We start from the raw sequence: 16335 nt of genomic DNA, 5'->3' as shown, positions 1-16335 counted from the left end.
AGTTTTCCCTCCTGCTGCCCCTTCCAGTTGGTAATGATCCTTGTCCCCCATCCCCAGACCCTTGACTTCCCACTGTCTTGTGCTTGTACCACTTAGGTCCTTGTAAAGGACAACATGATGTAGCAGAGTGCTAGAATGGATTCAAGTCTTGGATCCACCAACTTACTAACTATGGGACCTTGAGCAAGTTACCTTGCTCAGACACCTCAAAACACCTCAGTTTTAAAATCTATAAAATGGGGATAATACTATTTGCTCTGCAGATTTGTTGGAAGGAAATAATTTTATTAACCTAAAAGCATTATAGAAAATGAATGGTTGTTAATGAGGCATCCTATTGTGATGTAGTGGAAGGCAATTCCTAGGCTTAGGAGACCCAGGTTTGAATCATAGCCCTGATATGAAGGCAAGGTGCTGACCTGCTTTGTCCCTCAGTAACCTCAGCTGTAAACCTTAAAACACCATTGATGTGGGAATTTTTAGAGAGGCAGCAAAGTATACTGGTAAGAGAGGCAACTTCAAACCAGGAAGACCTGGGTTCAAATCCTGCCTGGGATAGATATTGACTGTGTAACCCTGGGGAAGACACATAATAGGCTCCTAGGATCATAGATATGGAAATGGAAGGAACCACAGAGACTATCAAGTCCAATGGAAGCTGAGGCACACAAAGGTAAATGACTTGCCTGAGGACACACAGTTATTAAGTGTCTGAGGCAGGATTTTGAACTTGGGTCTTCCCCCGGACAAGCCCAGAGCTCTAGCCACTGTTCCACCTAGATGCTACCAGTGCCCTCAGGAAGGGCTGACTTGCATTGGCAAAAAGAGCTACTTCTCCTCGGGGTCCCCTACATCAATTAAGTCCCAGGTCTGGTCCCCTGTTCCTCTTTGGTGTTACAGTTATTTGTATACGTGTCATATACCCCTGCTAGACTGGGAGCTCCCTGAGGGCAGGCAACCCCCAGGGACCATATCTTTGCTAAATCTTGTATCTTTTCAGCCCTAGCAGAGGTTTCTCTAAGTAATCAATTGTTTTTTTACTGGAATTGAATTGGTTTAGTTGCAAGCAGTGAAATATTTCAGAAAGAGCCTGGATCTAGAGGCAGAAGGTCTGCATGTGAATTTTAATTATGCTGCTCTCTATTCCTGTGAGATTGAACAGTTCACTTCCTTGCTTTTGGGCCTTAGTTTTCCCCTCTGTCAAATGGGAGAGTTGGGCCACATGATCTCTATTGCTTCTTAATCCTCTAACAAACTATGGCAAAACCAGGATTGGGCCTGAGGTGTGTGTTTTTCCCTTTCCTCCCCTGCCTCTGTCTCTCTGTGTCTGTCTCTGTCTGACTCTCTCATCCATTATCTTTCTTTAAAAAAAAAAACATTTTCACTGATATTTTTTCTTTTATACTATCTATATTTCCTAATATCCTTTTTCATCCCAGAGAATATCCCTTATCTAATGACAAAGAATGGAAAAAAAAGGGAGAAAACTCAGCTTAAGGAAAACTAGCCAATCTGTCAAAAAAGTTTTATATTTTGTATATTTTTCCACACCCACAGATCCCCGCCTCTTCAAAGAATAACACTAACAATACTAATTAGCTTTTACATAGTGCTTTAAGGTTTGCAAAATGCTTTACAAATACTGTCTTCTTTGATCCTCACCACAACCCTGGGAGAAAGATGCTATTATTATTATCTTCATCTTACAGATGGGGAAACTGAGGTAGACAGAGGTTAAATAACTTGTCCAGGGTCACACAGTTAGCAAGTGTTTAAGGCTGTATTTAAACTCTGGTCTTACAGTGCCCAGGTTTAGGGTTTTCTCCACTGTGCCACCTGCCTCAAAGAAGCAGAGAGGGGCTGTGTCATAGTTCTTCTTTGGGGCACAGCTTGGGCATCGTCATTTCACAGCATTCCCTTTTACTTGTGATTGCTGCTCTTTCCATTTAGTATTACAGTAGATGTAGTCAGCATACATGTTGCTTCCCTGGTTCTGCTGACTTCACTTTGCATCAGCTCATAGAACTCTTCCCTGTCTCTGTTTTCATCATATTCATTGTTTCCTACAGCACAATCATGTTCCTTTACAGTCATGCACCACAATCTTGCTTAGCCTTTCCCCAGTAGATGGACACTTGCTTTGTTTCCAGTGTTGCTAGTTGCTATGAAATTTCTGGTGTCTTTGGGGCATTTCTTTCTGTCGTTGACCTCTTTGGGGTAAATTCCCAGCATTCAAATACTCTTAATAGCATTTGATGCTGTCTCTTCAGACTCAGCCTAATAAAGTGAGGCTTTGGGAGCCTTGTGTCTGGACCTCCCTGGACAGTTCATTCTTTTTCCTCAAGTTTCCACGGTAGCAGGACTGTGGAGGAGGGGCAGGGACTCACATCCCATGGAGTCCCCTTCCCAGAATCCTGGGCTGAACAGGATGTTAGTTCTCCAACTCCCTGTGGGGGTGGTGGGTGAGCAAGATCATTCTTCCCACCCTCACTCCCACTTGATCTGGCCAAGGCCCCAAATCTCCATGGCAACCCCAAGACACAATCCTGACCTCAAGGAAAGTAAAGCTCAAGGAAGCATGAAGAGACCAATGGAGATTATAGGCTAAGGACAGAGGCTTGCTTTTCCCTCCTCAGTCCTCTCTGTCACCAGGCTTCACTCTTGGACTGGTCGGGACAGGAAGGAGTCTCTCTACACCTGAAGCCTCCAGCTTGGCTGTGTCTCAGAGGGTTGGACACTGGCCAACTGATTGAGGACAATACTAGATACAAGATGTCCTGCCTTAAACCAAGGCCTCCTTTCCTGGGGCTTCCCCCAAGCCTCCTCTTGCTGGGAGCTCTCCTCCCGGCAGCATCAGCTCTGGAAGCAGGTGGGGTAGGATTGTCCATAGCTGGTGAGGTGCATCTCATAGAGCCCATGCTCCTGTCCTCCTTCTAGGGACTCTAGCTTAAGTTGGCCCAAAAGGGAGATTGAAATAAAGTTGTTGGGTGTTATGGGACCCTTCCATCAGGGGCTTGGAGATCTTGCTTCCTCAACTTCTAGCTGGGAGAACAAGTTCTTCCTTGGTCAAATCCCTTCCCCAAAGGTTGTGGGAACAGCAGGTCTCTTAGACCCCTGAGTCTCCTGATACAAGAATAGTACCCTCCCCGCTATCTCCCACCTCCCACCTGGAAATCAGCTAGTTGTATGTACAACATTGTAAAATTGGTGCCTTGTGTTCTCTCAAATTTCTCTTTTGCTCTTGTCTTCCCAACATCCAAGCTGGATGGGGGTCCTCAGCCCAAGAAAGCCCAATGCCATGGACACCAACTTTGGTGTCTCTTCCAAGAAGACTTCCTTTTTTCCTTTCAAATACCTCCCCTGATCTTCCTTCCCTTTCTCTACCTCTGTATTCTCTTCTCTCTAGTCAATCTGGTGGATTTCTGTGACCAGATGCTGCAGGGGGATGGGATGATTGTCCGTTCCCATCCAGATTCCCGGAAATTCTACTTTGTGGCTATTGAGACAGACTGCTGGCTCACTGTGCAGGCTGCATCCCCCCAGGACAGAGTCCTGTTCCAGTTCCGTTTCTTTCTGGTATACAGCCTGACCCAGCCTGCATCTTCTGAGCTGCCACAGACAACCACCTCTGGGCTAAGCCAGCCCAGAGAGGACCTCTGCACCAGTGGCTCCTACCTACAATTCTATGATGGCCCAGCCAAGGAAGGTCCCCGCCTTGGGAACCCACTATGTGGACTGACCATCCCAGGCCCAGTCCTGTCCACAGGCAGATCCCTGAGCCTGCGCCTGGTGACGAGGGGCCAGCAGCCCAGGGTAGATTTCGTTGGGGACTTCACCTCATTCCGACTAGGTACATTGTTGGGGTGATGTGGGGAGGCATGGTAAGAGAGAAGGTGGGACAGCTCCAGGTAGTGGGAGCTAATGAGGAGGCAGCAGAAAAATATACAGGTAGGGGCAGCTAGGTGGTGTAGTGGATAGAGCACTGGCCCTGGAGTCAGGAGGACCTTAGTTCAAATCCAGTCTCAGACCAGGCACTTGACACTTACTAGCTGTGTGACCCTGGGCAAGTCATTTAACCCCAATTGCCTCACAAAAAACCAAAACAAAACAGAAAGTATACTGGCTTGGGTCACAGAATTGGGGGTAGCTCTGGCTCCTAATGGTTCTGACTTTAGACAAGTCCCCTGAGCTCTCAAGGATTCAATTTCTTTCTCTTTATGATGAGAAGTTGTACCAGTGGATCATGAGATTATAGATTTAGAGCTGAACAGGCCCATAGAGGCCATTTAGTTCAATTTTACAGAGGAGGAAACTGAGGTTCATGGAGATTAAATGACTTATCCAAGCTCCTACAGGTAGTAAGAGCAGAACAAGGATTAAAATTCAAATCCTTTGATTCCAAATCCAGCATTCTTTCCATTACACTGATCTCTGGAATCCTTTCTAGCTCTGACGTTATATGAAACCCCACCAAAAAAAATTAATATTTATAGCACTTACTATGTGCTGGGCACCACACTAAGTGCTTCAATATTGTGATTTCGTTTGATCCTCACGGCAACCCTGGGAGACAGGTGTGAGGAAAGTGAGGCAATCAGAGGTTATGTGACTTGCCTAGGGTCACACAGCTAGTAAGTGTGTGAGGCTAGATCTGCACTGGGGTCTTCCCGATTGCAGGCTCTCCACTCTACCCAGTGTGCCACTTAGCTCTCCAATAAATGCACAATGTCTGCCTAAGGCAATAGAGGACACAGTTTCCCTAAAGACAGTAATAATAATAACAATAATAATAACAACAACAATAATAATAATAGCTAGCATTTACAGAGCATTTTTAAATTTGTAAAGCACTTTGTACACATCATCTCAGTTTATCCTCTCAAAGACCCAGTGAAGTAGGTACTGTTATTATCCCACTTTTACAAATTGAGGAAATTAAGTCTCAGAGAAATTATATGACTTGCCCAGGTCACATGGTGAGTAAATATCAGAGGTAGGATTCAAACATAGGTCTTCCTGACTCTTTTTTCCAACCTTGTTCACTATAGCATTCTGCTTCTGCATCTTAAGGGGAGAGAGTTGACTCTGAAAGGTGAGAAGAAAGTATAGCAGGGCCCTTGGGCTCATGCTGGTGGATGGAAGGAGACCAAGTCTCCAAAGGGAGAAGCCGCCAGTAAATACCATAGCAGAAAAAGAGAGGTGTAAATATTGTGTGTTGGAGGTTGGAGGGATGGGGCAATTGTCATTTCCATATTCTTCAGCTACCAACTTGTCAATTTCAAATTGTCCGAAAGGGACTGAAGCAGAGCTCTGAGACAATGGCACTTTATTAAAGGGTCCATGGTCCCCTCTAATGAAGCGGACCCAAGACCTTCCTCATGATCTGAGATGCCCCCTCCTTCCAGGGCCCTATTTTTATAGGGCTAGATATCTAGACATTCAAGAATGGCTATACCAAATATGGACTAATTCCATTGGTTGGCATATGATGCATATGTCAGTATGTCATAAGCCTGACAGTCAGAGTCATGGGCTGGGCAAAGTATGGGACATCTCCTCTGAGTGGTCATAAGATGGTCATAATATGGTCACCTGCTCATGCTGGACAAGAGAGAATGGTCCAGAGGAACAAAGATAAATTGGAGGACTTTCCACGTAGTTGAATCACCTCTGCCGCACTGGGCTTCGTCCCTATGACAAGCAAAAGCAAGGGTGGAGGGCTTCTAGTTAACTTCCTATGATTAAGCAAGTGAACCTACAATCTGCAGCTCATAGCATAACTCTGGGGCCTGATATACAGAATTTATAATCACTATCCCTATGCAATCATATCAAATCGATTAATACTGATTGGAATAGAGTAGGGGTTCAAATGAATTATTTCTCATACCACCCAGCTAGGTGGTATAGTGGATTGAACAAGGGGCCTGGAGTTAGGAAGACCTGAGTTCAAAGCCTACCTCAGACACTAGTTATATGACCCTGGGCAAGTCACTTAACCTCTGTACACTGGGGATAATAATAGGACCTACCTTTCAGGGTTGATGAGAAGATCAAATGAAAGTGGGAGTAGCACAATGTCTGGCATATAGCAGGTATTTCATACTTGCTCCTCTTCTCTTTCCTTTCCATCCACAGCCCAGAAGCCTACCTTTGTGGGCTGTGCTGGATAAGAAGGTCATTGAGCAACCCCATTCCCAAAGAGGTTCAATCCCAGGACTGGCAGTTTTAAAGCTAAAAGGGACTTGATAATATAAAGCAGGAGAGATGGAAATAATCTTAGAGCACAGAATGTCAGAGCTGAGAAGGAGGACCCTAGAACATAGAATTTCAGGGTGGAAAAGGGGTTCTAGTCTAACCCCCTCATTTTATAAATGAGAAGACTGAGTCCCAAAGATGCTAAGCCAATTGATCAAGGCTTGCTGCATACACACACTCCCTTACCCTCACCCACTGACTCACACACACACACACACACACACACACACATGCAAAGATGCTCACATGAGGAGGCTCACCACAAAAAAACACATCATCACAATAAAATAAATACATTAAATGTTAATAATTGAAAGGATCTTTTCAGTCATCAATTCAAACTTCTTAACCAGTGAAAGAGATGCTCTTGGTAGCATCCCCAGTAGTCAATCACTTAGTCACTTCTTAAATGGGGGAGACAACTACATCCTCAAGTTTCTTGATAGCCAGCCCTAATTGCCAGGAAGTTGTTTTTTGTATTGAGCTGAAATTGGATTTTTACCCTCATATCCTTTCGAACAACACAGAATGGATGAGCCTATACTTTCTTCCATATTGTCTTGACTTCCATGATATTGGACCTGATTTCATATATTACATTCTCTATAAAGCTGTCTCTTCCCCAGACTCGACATTCTCAGATGCTTCAATGGGTCTTTATGTGATAGTTTCCAGACCCTTTACTATCCTTCTCATCCACCTATTTGTCCTTCAGCTCATCAGTTTCTTAAAGTATGTCTTCCAGAACTGAAAATGAGAATTCTTAATGGGGTCTGACTAGCACAGAACAGAATGCAACTACCACCATCCCATAATCTGGACATTCTGGGTTTGTGGACATCGCCCAAGATGGTGTCAGGCCTTTCAGCAGCCACATCATCCTTTTTTTCTTTTTTCAAATCAGACCAAGCTTTTATTTTATTCATTTCTTGCATTTAAAATATTCTTCGATGACATCTTTGGCCTGAGATTCCTTGCCATAGTCCTTAACAACAATGCAACTGCAGCCAACCACTTTACGGGGCTTTCCCTCTCTGTCAGTTTTACAGAGGTCTACCCATTCGCCCAGCTTCTTGTTGTCATCAACCTTGATGAAGTTGATTTGGTGCTCAGCACACAGGGCCTCAACCAACTTTACATACATAGGTTCATCACAGTTGGAAGCAAGAACACAAAGATGGGCTTGGCGTTTGTCCAAGGCTTTGGCAGCTTCACGAATTCCACAAGCTAGGCCATCGTGGATGAGTGCGGTCTTCAGCCCTTCTTGTAGAGTGGTATTAACGTCCATTACACCTCCAGCAGCAATGCCTTCCTTAGCCGTGGCAGCGGTTCACGGGTGAAGCTAACTTTTGAAAACACCCGGGAGCCTCCACCTCCCACTCGACTCAGCAGCGACAGGGAAAGAGCCACGTCATCCTTTAGCTTGTTGAATTTGCCATTAACTAAGGACATGAAGTCTTTTTCATGGGCTTAGAATGAACTCCTGCCTTCCCACCACTTTTCCAGATCTTCCTTCAAGGAAAGAAGTCTACCTTGAAATACTAATCTTCCTATAAGCCTCAGCTCACATGCTGTCTCTTCCTGGAAGCCTTCCCTACACTTGCCACCCCCTAACAAGTTTGTGGTACTCTTTCCCTCTACAAATTGTGTGGGAGAATGGAATGAATACTGACTCTAGAATCAGTCTAGATCCTGGGTTCAAATCCTCTCTATGATGCTACATGTGTGATAGAGAGGTAGCATGGGGAAGAGAACATTTATTAAGCACCTACTATATACCAAGCACTGTGTTAAGTACTTTACACATATTATCTCACTTGATAATAACTCTGGGAGGCAGGCTTTTTTAAGATTGAGGAGCCTGAGACAGACAGGTTAAGTCACTTGCCCAGGATTACACAGTTAGTAAGCATGGCATAATGGATAGGGCACTGGACTTGGAGTCAGGAAAACCTGGATTTGAGTTCTGCCTCAGACTCTTACTAGCCAAATGACCTTGGGCGAGTCCCCTTAACTTCTCTGTGCCTCACTTTCCTTTTCTGTCAAAGGAGGGCATTGGACTGGATGACCTCTGAGATCTCTATAGCTGTCCAAAGACCTTATAGTTATTTATTTGTGTGTTTGTGATATCCCTCCCCAGTACGGTATCATAAAATCCTTTAAGGCAGGGGTGACTTTCATTTTATTTGTATTCTCAGCTCCAAGAAAAGTGTCTTTAAATAGTTAGGAGTTTAAGAAACATTTGGTTTTCAGTTTGCTGTGTGGTCTTGATGAGGATGGGTTCTAGACCCCAAAAAGGAAAAACCCTGGACTTTCCCCACATGACTAAATCTCTGGCTTCCCCTGAGGCTATAATCCCATCAACTGGCCTTTCATTTTGGCTAAACCCAATCTGTTACCCTTAACCTAGCCTAGACCTTCCTATGGCCTCCAGCCATTTCCCACCCTTAATCCTAGCTAGGCTCCATTCTCTCCAGGTCCCAGTTCTGTTCACCTCAGTTTACTGGCCACACCCATTCAGATCTTCCTTAGACCCCTCCTCCAGTCACCCCAAACTACTTGGCCACTCCTAGATCCCTCCCACTGTCTTTCTATATGTAAGGTCCATCTTGTCTCCATCAAGGTGCTTAGGTTCTTATAATCTAGCCATGGGCTGATTCTTAAAATTTAGCCAATAGTTCAGACTCCTTAAAAGTCTGCCGTATATGGTGAATGTTCTAATAAACCTTAGTCTTTGGCTGAAACAAGGCTTGGGTCGAATTCTTTCAGGCAGGACCTGTGTTGTGATATTGGGGTCCCAGCACCCTTGAACCCTTAAATCTCATCATTTTGGTGGCTCATACAGGGAAAGTACCTAACCCCAAGTTCTTCTCTAGCCAAGACAGGAAGGTATGCAAGCCTCCCCCTGCTCCCTTTCTTGCTCTGCAGTTGGCTTCACTCTCCAAGCACCAAGGCTTGTAGGTACTTTTCGGGCAGACAGTTAAGAGCTATCTAGCACTTGGCCTGATGGTCTCATACTCTCAGTCCTCTGGGTCAGTTCGATGCCATGGACCTGGGTACACCTTCCGTATCATAGAGGACAAGGACGGATGCCCTATCTGGGAGTGTATGCCCAATTCTGTCGGTTCTGGGTGCTAGATAGTTGGCTTAGCATCTTTGGGACTCAGTTTTCTCATTTATAAAATGAGGGGGTTAGACTAGACAACTTCAAAGAACAAGCAACTGCAGGTGCTTTTTTGGTTCCCTGAGGCTTACTTAGTCCCTTCCCTCTACACCCCTGAATTCTCCTTTATGGAGGTTACAGGGGAAAGTTTGAACAGCTAAAAATATCTTGGCAGATTCTGGAGGTTTTGTGCAGACTATTTAAGAGTTGGATGTTCTAGGGGGCAGCTAGGTGGCACAATGGATAGAGCACCAGCCCTGGATTCAGGAGGACCTGAGTTCAAATCCGACCTCAGACACCTGACACTTACTAGCTGTGTGACCCTGGGCAAGTCACTTAACTCCATTGCCTAGCAAAAAAAAAAAGAGTTGGATGTTCTAATAAACCCTGTCTTTGGCTGAAGGAAGGCTTGGGTCAAATTCTTTCAGGCAAGACCTATGTGTTGTGATATTGGGGTCCCGGCACCCCTGAACCTCTAAACTTCATCAGTCTGGGGAAAGCTGTTCCTTTGCCATCATCCTGGTCAATATAATTAAGACAAGTTGAGTCACATTGGCCCTATAAAATTAGTTTCAGCCTGAGATCATGATTGTCTTCTCCCAAGTACTTTTCCATATACACCTTCTATACCTTCATCCAAAGCTTCCATAAAAACAAACTGAGGGACAGACCCGAATCATATGAGTGCTCCCCAAAGGCATCCAGGTTTCTTTAGTTGACTTGGAGTCAGAATAGTCTTCAAATCCCAGCCCTGCTGGATAACATGAACCCTCTGGGCTTCATTTTCCTCATCTGGAAAAGGCCATTGTGAAGAAAGCCTCGTAAGGATTCAAACGCTATAGGAACATGATTTGTTATTCTGTAGAACCTCTCTCCTGTGCCTCCTTCCTTTCCCCTAGCCAAGGGGAAGATATGTCAGTCTTTCCTCAGATCTTTTAAAAATACCTGGTTTCAGGAGAATGTGGCCAAAATTTACTTCCTTATTAGGAAGGCTATGATGGGGTCACTCTCTCTCCAAGCACCACTTTGGTAACCAGCTCTTGTCATTCACAACTAATCCCAAAGAGCAAATCTCCAATTAACAAATGAAATATTTATAAAGCACTTAGTGCTTTATATTTATTAAGCATAGTGCTTAATAAATGCTCATCCCCTCCCTGCCCCTTCTCTCCTTCCTTCCCAAGAGCTGGAAAAGTCTGCAAGGCAAATTCAGGAGTTTATCAAATGCAAATAGTAGGTACTTGCTTAATGAATAAATGCATGAAGGAAGGAAGGAATAAATGAATGTGAAAGGAGTGCTGGGTTTAGAATAAGAAGGCCTGAGGCTGAAAGGGCCTGAGATTGGGCTGCCTACTTCTAGTACCTTATTTGGCCTCAGTTTCCTCATCTGTTCAATGAAGGGTGTGCAGGCTAGAAGTGGGCAAACTCAAAAATCCTTATCAGCTCCAACAGCCTTGCCTAATGGCGCTGTTCACTCTAAGTCTGTGTCCCTGTGCTCTTCTGCCCCAGCTCTCCTGATCCCAGGCTCCAGCATCTCCACCTGTGGCCTGGGCTTCTACTTCCTCTGCCATAACAAGAGATGCATCCCCCAGAGCCTGGTGTGTGACACTTGGGACATCGACAACTGCGGGGATGGCAGCGACCAGACATCCCACCCCCCTGCCAGCTGCAGAGGTCAGTAGTGGGCACAGGCCCCCTTAGCTCATGTTTGGGGTAGGGAAGGCTACAGTGGGAGGCAGGGCCTGGATGGGCCCAATCAGCTCCCATTTCTGTAGCACACTTTTTTCTGACAGCCCTATGATGTAGACAGAGCAGAGGAGGAAACTCAGGCCCCAAGAGATGGAGTAAAAGTGGATGCTCTAGAAAGGGGGATGACCCTGGAATCAGGACAGGAAATTGAATCTGGGATCTGCCATTTATCCATGACCATCTGACCCTGGACATGTGTTGGCCTCATCTCCTCTTTGAAATGAGAGCATTGGACTAGATCAGCTGTTCTCAAAGTGTGGTCCAGGGACCCCCCCGCCCGGGGTCTGGGGACCTTTTTAAGGGGGTCTCCTGGGTCACACAGTCACAAGGAAGAACTGCTGCTTTGATATGAGGGGCCAAAGTCTGAGGTCAAAGGTTGGCCCGAAGAGTCTCTGTGGGGTCTTCTCCCTCAGTGGTCTTGAATGACATTTTAGCACTTTAATGTTTACTAAGAGCTTTCCTCACAGCAGAACGAACTATCACCCCCATTGTCCAGAGGAGGAAACTGAGGCTCAGAGAATTGAATGATAAAGGTAAAGTCCTTGGTCACACAGGCAGTAAATGGAAAGAACATGGTTCAATCAGTAGTCCAGTGCAGGCACTGGACCTCACCACAACACGAACTCTCTACATATTATTGCCTTCTATTATTAAATTATCACCTTCTTGAGGGCAGGGACTGTCTAGCTTTTTGTAGCCCCAGCATCTAGCACAGGACCTGGCATGCAGTAAGCACTTAATAAAAGCTTCCCTCCTCCCCTATTCATTCATTTATTTAAAGGTAAGAGCTGGGATTCACACCCAAATCTTCTGACCTCTCCCCTCCCCCCAGGTTTCACTATAACACATTCCCTTTTCCCACCCTGCCCTAGCCCTCTCTGCCCCCCACCAATTGCATTTCCATAGTATTTTAAGGCTTACAGTGAATCAATTAATAAGCATTTATTACAGGCCTACTATATGCCAGGCCCGGTGCTGGATGATGGGGATAGAGAGCAAAAGTGAAAATCCCTGCCCTCAAGAAGCCTCCACTCTACCCAGAGGAGACTGTGCATACACAGATAGATAGTGCCACACAGATACTGGGTCATTTTTTATTTTTGAGGGGTGGGGTTAGGGGACTGGCAGCAGCTGGGGAGAAGCAGGAAGGGTCTCATGGGGGACAGAGCTTAAGCCGAGCTTTGAAGGAAATCAGGGACTGAAGAGGCAGAGGTGAGGAGGAAGGACATTCTAGGCCTGGGGTCCCCAAATGAATGAATATTGTTACTCCCTATATGGGGAAACTGAGGCCCAGGAGGGTGATATTATGTGAATGAGGTCACCAAGGTAATAAGTGACCTTGGACCTGGGAATTGAATTCTAGTCCTGACATTAAATCCCATGGCTTTTTCATTTCAGCTTAAGGCCTCCCCTTGCCTGGGAGTAACCAACCTCCACTATCCATCAGCTTTAGGGAAGGGGCAAGTGGGGAATGGACAAGATGGTTTCCAGAGGCCCCTTCTTACTGGAGGATTCTGGATGGGTGAAGTCCACCAATCTCATGCACTTTATTAAGCACTGACTGGGGCAAGACTCAGCTATCAAGGCTGGCCGAGGTGATAAAACGTTGACTTGTCCAGCCTTCTGGTCCCTCACAGTCTGGTGGCAGCTACAGGATGGGAACTGGGTAGAGAACCTAGTGTAGTTGCTCAGGCCATGTGGGGTAGCCACCTGGGAGCCCTGACTGTGCCATCTATTCCAGTTCAGTTATTTGTGCACTTGCTAAGCTTGCCTTCTCTGGGCCTCTGTTTCCACATCTGTAGGATATTGTCCCTGCCTCCTCTCCTAGGGGTATCTTGAAGGTCATGAAATAATGGATGGGGAATGACAAAGGGATGAGGTGGGAAGGGCTTCCTTAGAGGCACTGAGCTCCCTGTCATTGGAGGCTTCCAAGTGGAGGCCAGATAACTGCTTGTGTGCCATGTTGTAGAGGCAGGTCCTAATCAGCTACAGGTTAGACTGGGTGCCCTGAAGTCCTCTGCAGCTCTGAGATGCTGTGTTTCCAGCTGTGACCATGGCCAACCCAACGTCTCCTGTCTTCTGGATGACTCAAGGGACTCTGAACCCCAGCAGCAGAAGTGGTGGCAATGGTGAGCCCAAGAAGAGCTGGCCTGCCCTCCAGGACAGATCAGCCACAGGTAGCCAGACTTTTCTTGGTCTTTGCCCACCTTCTACCCAGTCCTTGGCCAGAGAAACCAAGGACCCCCCTGCTCACATTTGCTCCCATTTCCATAGAGCTGAGAGATTTGGAAGGGTTTCCCTACAATCACCCCAGCAAGTCAGATGAGCCTAGCTTGACAGATGAGGAACTCAACGTTGAGAGTTTAAGTGAAAATGGGGGATGGTGTGGTCAGGGGCTTCAGCCTGGCCTGAGGAGATGTTTCTCACTCTCTAGGGCAAAGGTCGCCAAGGACTCTACTGGCATCCTTGGTGCTGCTGGGCTCCGGGGGGGCCGTGGCAGGCCTACTTTGGTGGTGGTGCTGCTGCTGTCCAGGCTGGACCCTTGCCAGGACCAGGGCATCCAAACTGCTCCCCCGCTACAGTTCCATCTATACCACCTGCTGCCCCTTAGGTCTGCCTGGCTGCCTCTGCTCAGGCCGGGTCACCCCTCAGGGGGTGGCAGCTGAGCAGGTTGGCCAAGCTGGGGGGCAGGGGCCCACTACCAGGGCTCTCCCTACAGCTCTGGCCTCGGGGGGGATCTACCTAAAGCCCTCAGATTTTCCCACACACAATCAAATGTTGTGAGTTCTGTCTCAAGATGTTGCTGTTACCAATCCTCTGTCCCATCATCATTATCATTATCAAATGGCTAGCATTTATATAGCCCTTTTAGGTCTGCAAAGTGCTTTACATAGGTTAATTCATTTGAACTCAGCTTTTCCCACTGGATGGATAGCTTGAGCCCTGGATAGAAAAGCAGGCACCTGACTGGGGGTAGCACCTTTTATTGAAGGAAGACAAAGACCACAGGAGGAGCCTCCCTCCCCTTTCCCACCCTCACTGTAGGCCAGGGACCTGGTCTGATCATCCCTCAGGCCTGCATTGCCTGAGGGCACTCAACAGGAAGGACCCCAGATAGGTTTGTGGGGTGCCAGGCCCCAGAGGTGGAGGGAAGACTGGAAGAGAGAAGATCTTGGCTTCATTTCTTCATGTCTAACTAGGACAAGAGGAGACTTTGTCCCCATGCTAGGCCTCCTAAACTCCCCCTTAGATCTGATGTGGGGGTTGAGGGGAACTGAAGCCCAGGTCCAAGTTCTCTCACCTCCTTCCCACCAACCTCAAGCTCTTGGCACTCCCCACCCCCACCCCCAGCTAGTGCCCTGATGTCTCCTAATTCACCTCCTCCTCCCTGTGCACTGTCCGCCTCCCCCTATAGCAACGACTGATGGTCGACCTCAGCCCCCCATCCTCCCACTAACCCCAAGCAGACTGATCCTGGGGAGCCCAGCCATCTCTCAGCTGGCCGTGGATGCCAGCACTGAAGCCTTAAGAGATGTTCCCTTTTCTGAGCTTTGCCTTGAACCAATCCTTTTTTGAGCTGGGTGTGTAGACAGCCCACCATCCAGATGTGTTTCTCTGATGACACGGAGAGAAGATTGGTGGGCTCGGTGTGAGCTGTAGGAACTCATGGGTTGGAGGCCATATGGGGGTCTGCGGAACAACAGTCCAATTCAGTGGAGACCGGAGTGTGGGGCCAGAATGGGCCTGTGGTGGGCTGGCACCGTTCCCCTCAAAGCTTCCTCCTTGTCCCCTAGACTAAATTCCTTGAGGACAGGGAGCCCTCAGCATTTAGCACAATGCCTTGCACATAGTAGGTGCTTTATCAATGTTTTGAGTTTGGGGGAAAGAGGCATGGTAATGATGATGGGGGTGTGGAGAACATGGCAGGCTGGTACTGGGGAAGGCACGGAGGTGGGCAAGAGAATCTGCCAAGCTAGGGAGATGAGTCAACTTTGGCCACATAGTTGGCAGAAAGGGGCATGAGGTCACCTGTTTCTCTCTGCCCAGAGTGGGGGAATGAGAAGGTCTCAAAGCCAGCCAGCGGTTCCAAGGAGAAGAGGGAAACCTTCAGCAGTAGGGGGTGGAGTATGTGGAAGGGAAGGAAAGCTGAGGGAGAGGGCATACCCTTGTTTGCCCAGCTGGAGATTTGGGGGTCTTCTCTCCCCAGTGCCCCAGGTGAGAGAGGCAGCGTGAGTTTCCTGCAGAAAGCAGGGCAGACAGGAGAAGGGTCCTGGCACCAGACCTTGCCTGGGCATCTCATGGCCATCTGATTCTGGCATTGCACAGGACCTGGCTAGTATGGGTCGTACTGTGCCCAGCCTGAAATTCCAAGGATTCTACTAGCTTTTCTGGTGCACATTGGTATCTCACAGTGCCCATCCCTGCCCCACCTCACCCTGTGGCTTTGTCCCCCGCCAACCCACGGGGCAGGGTCAGCCCAGCCCCAAGGCGGGTAGCAGCAAAGCATGATGGTTGCCTTTGTTTCTTACAAAATAATAATAATAATAATAATAATAATAATAATATAATCATCAATATTGTCCTATCCAGGGGCATGTGGCCCAGGAGTCTGCATAGGCGCCTAGGAAGGGCAGGGGCGGGTGTTGGCACCGGCTTGGACATGGTGCTGCAGGTCCAGGGGCTGAGGAGGAGGACCACCAGGGCTGGCACAGTGCAGCACCAGGTTCTTGATGCAGCCTGTGATGCCCGCATCAAACCTGCCCGCAGTGAGTGTTGCTGCATCTGGAGCCCCACCTGTCAGGGAGGGAAGGCTCATCAGCATGGTGGGTATACCAGACCTTCCCGCCTGCTCACTCCCATCCAAGAGCCTGGAACCTGGCCTATGGCCTCTGCCAATGAGGAGTACGGGGTCATGGCATAATCATAAACTTAGAACTGGAGGGACCTTGCAGGCCTTCCTTGTCTAATCCCTTCATTTTACTCATGAAGAAATAGTAAAGGGATTTGTCCTAGGTCACAGGGCTACTAAAGGCCTAGATGAGATTTGAACTCAGCTCTCCCTGACGCCAAGACATCTGGCTCTAAACACAGTGCTCTTTCTCCTGTGCTGTCACTGAACTGTGAACCAGCTGCCCCAAAGACAGTTCTTTCGGTCTTCCTCTCCA

At 47.4% G+C, this 16335-nt stretch overlaps 2 protein-coding genes and 1 pseudogene across 2 annotated transcripts in view; 1 reads left to right on the top strand and 2 right to left on the bottom strand.

The window, feature by feature from the left end:
- Nucleotides 1-2569: 2569 nt before the first annotated feature.
- LDLRAD2 (low density lipoprotein receptor class A domain containing 2) lies at nucleotides 2570-14042 on the top strand. The gene is made up of 5 exons (XM_020983021.2): nucleotides 2570-2869; nucleotides 3407-3850; nucleotides 10931-11095; nucleotides 13216-13347; nucleotides 13605-14042. The coding sequence occupies exons 1-5, from the start codon at nucleotides 2773-2775 to the stop codon at nucleotides 13952-13954; spliced, it is 1188 nt and encodes a 395-aa protein (XP_020838680.1). The 5' UTR covers nucleotides 2570-2772; the 3' UTR covers nucleotides 13955-14042.
- LOC110206395 (small ribosomal subunit protein eS12 pseudogene) lies at nucleotides 6547-7580 on the bottom strand (annotated as a pseudogene).
- A 96-nt stretch (nucleotides 14043-14138) lies between the features above and the next one.
- Nucleotides 14139-16335, bottom strand: part of HSPG2 (heparan sulfate proteoglycan 2) — a 167935-nt gene continuing 165738 nt past the window's right edge. The window contains 1 exon segment of the mRNA XM_020983019.2: nucleotides 14139-15964. Within this exon segment, the coding sequence (XP_020838678.1) occupies nucleotides 15792-15964 (173 nt within the window). The 3' untranslated portion in view covers nucleotides 14139-15791.

This window comes from Phascolarctos cinereus, unplaced genomic scaffold (genome assembly GCF_003287225.1).
Source record: "Phascolarctos cinereus isolate Bilbo 61053 unplaced genomic scaffold, phaCin_HiC Scaffold_726;HRSCAF=1367, whole genome shotgun sequence".
In the NCBI taxonomy this organism is placed as follows: Eukaryota; Metazoa; Chordata; class Mammalia; order Diprotodontia; family Phascolarctidae; genus Phascolarctos; species Phascolarctos cinereus.
Note: the sequence above shows the minus strand (reverse complement) of the source record. Positions and strands in the feature narration are given on the sequence as shown.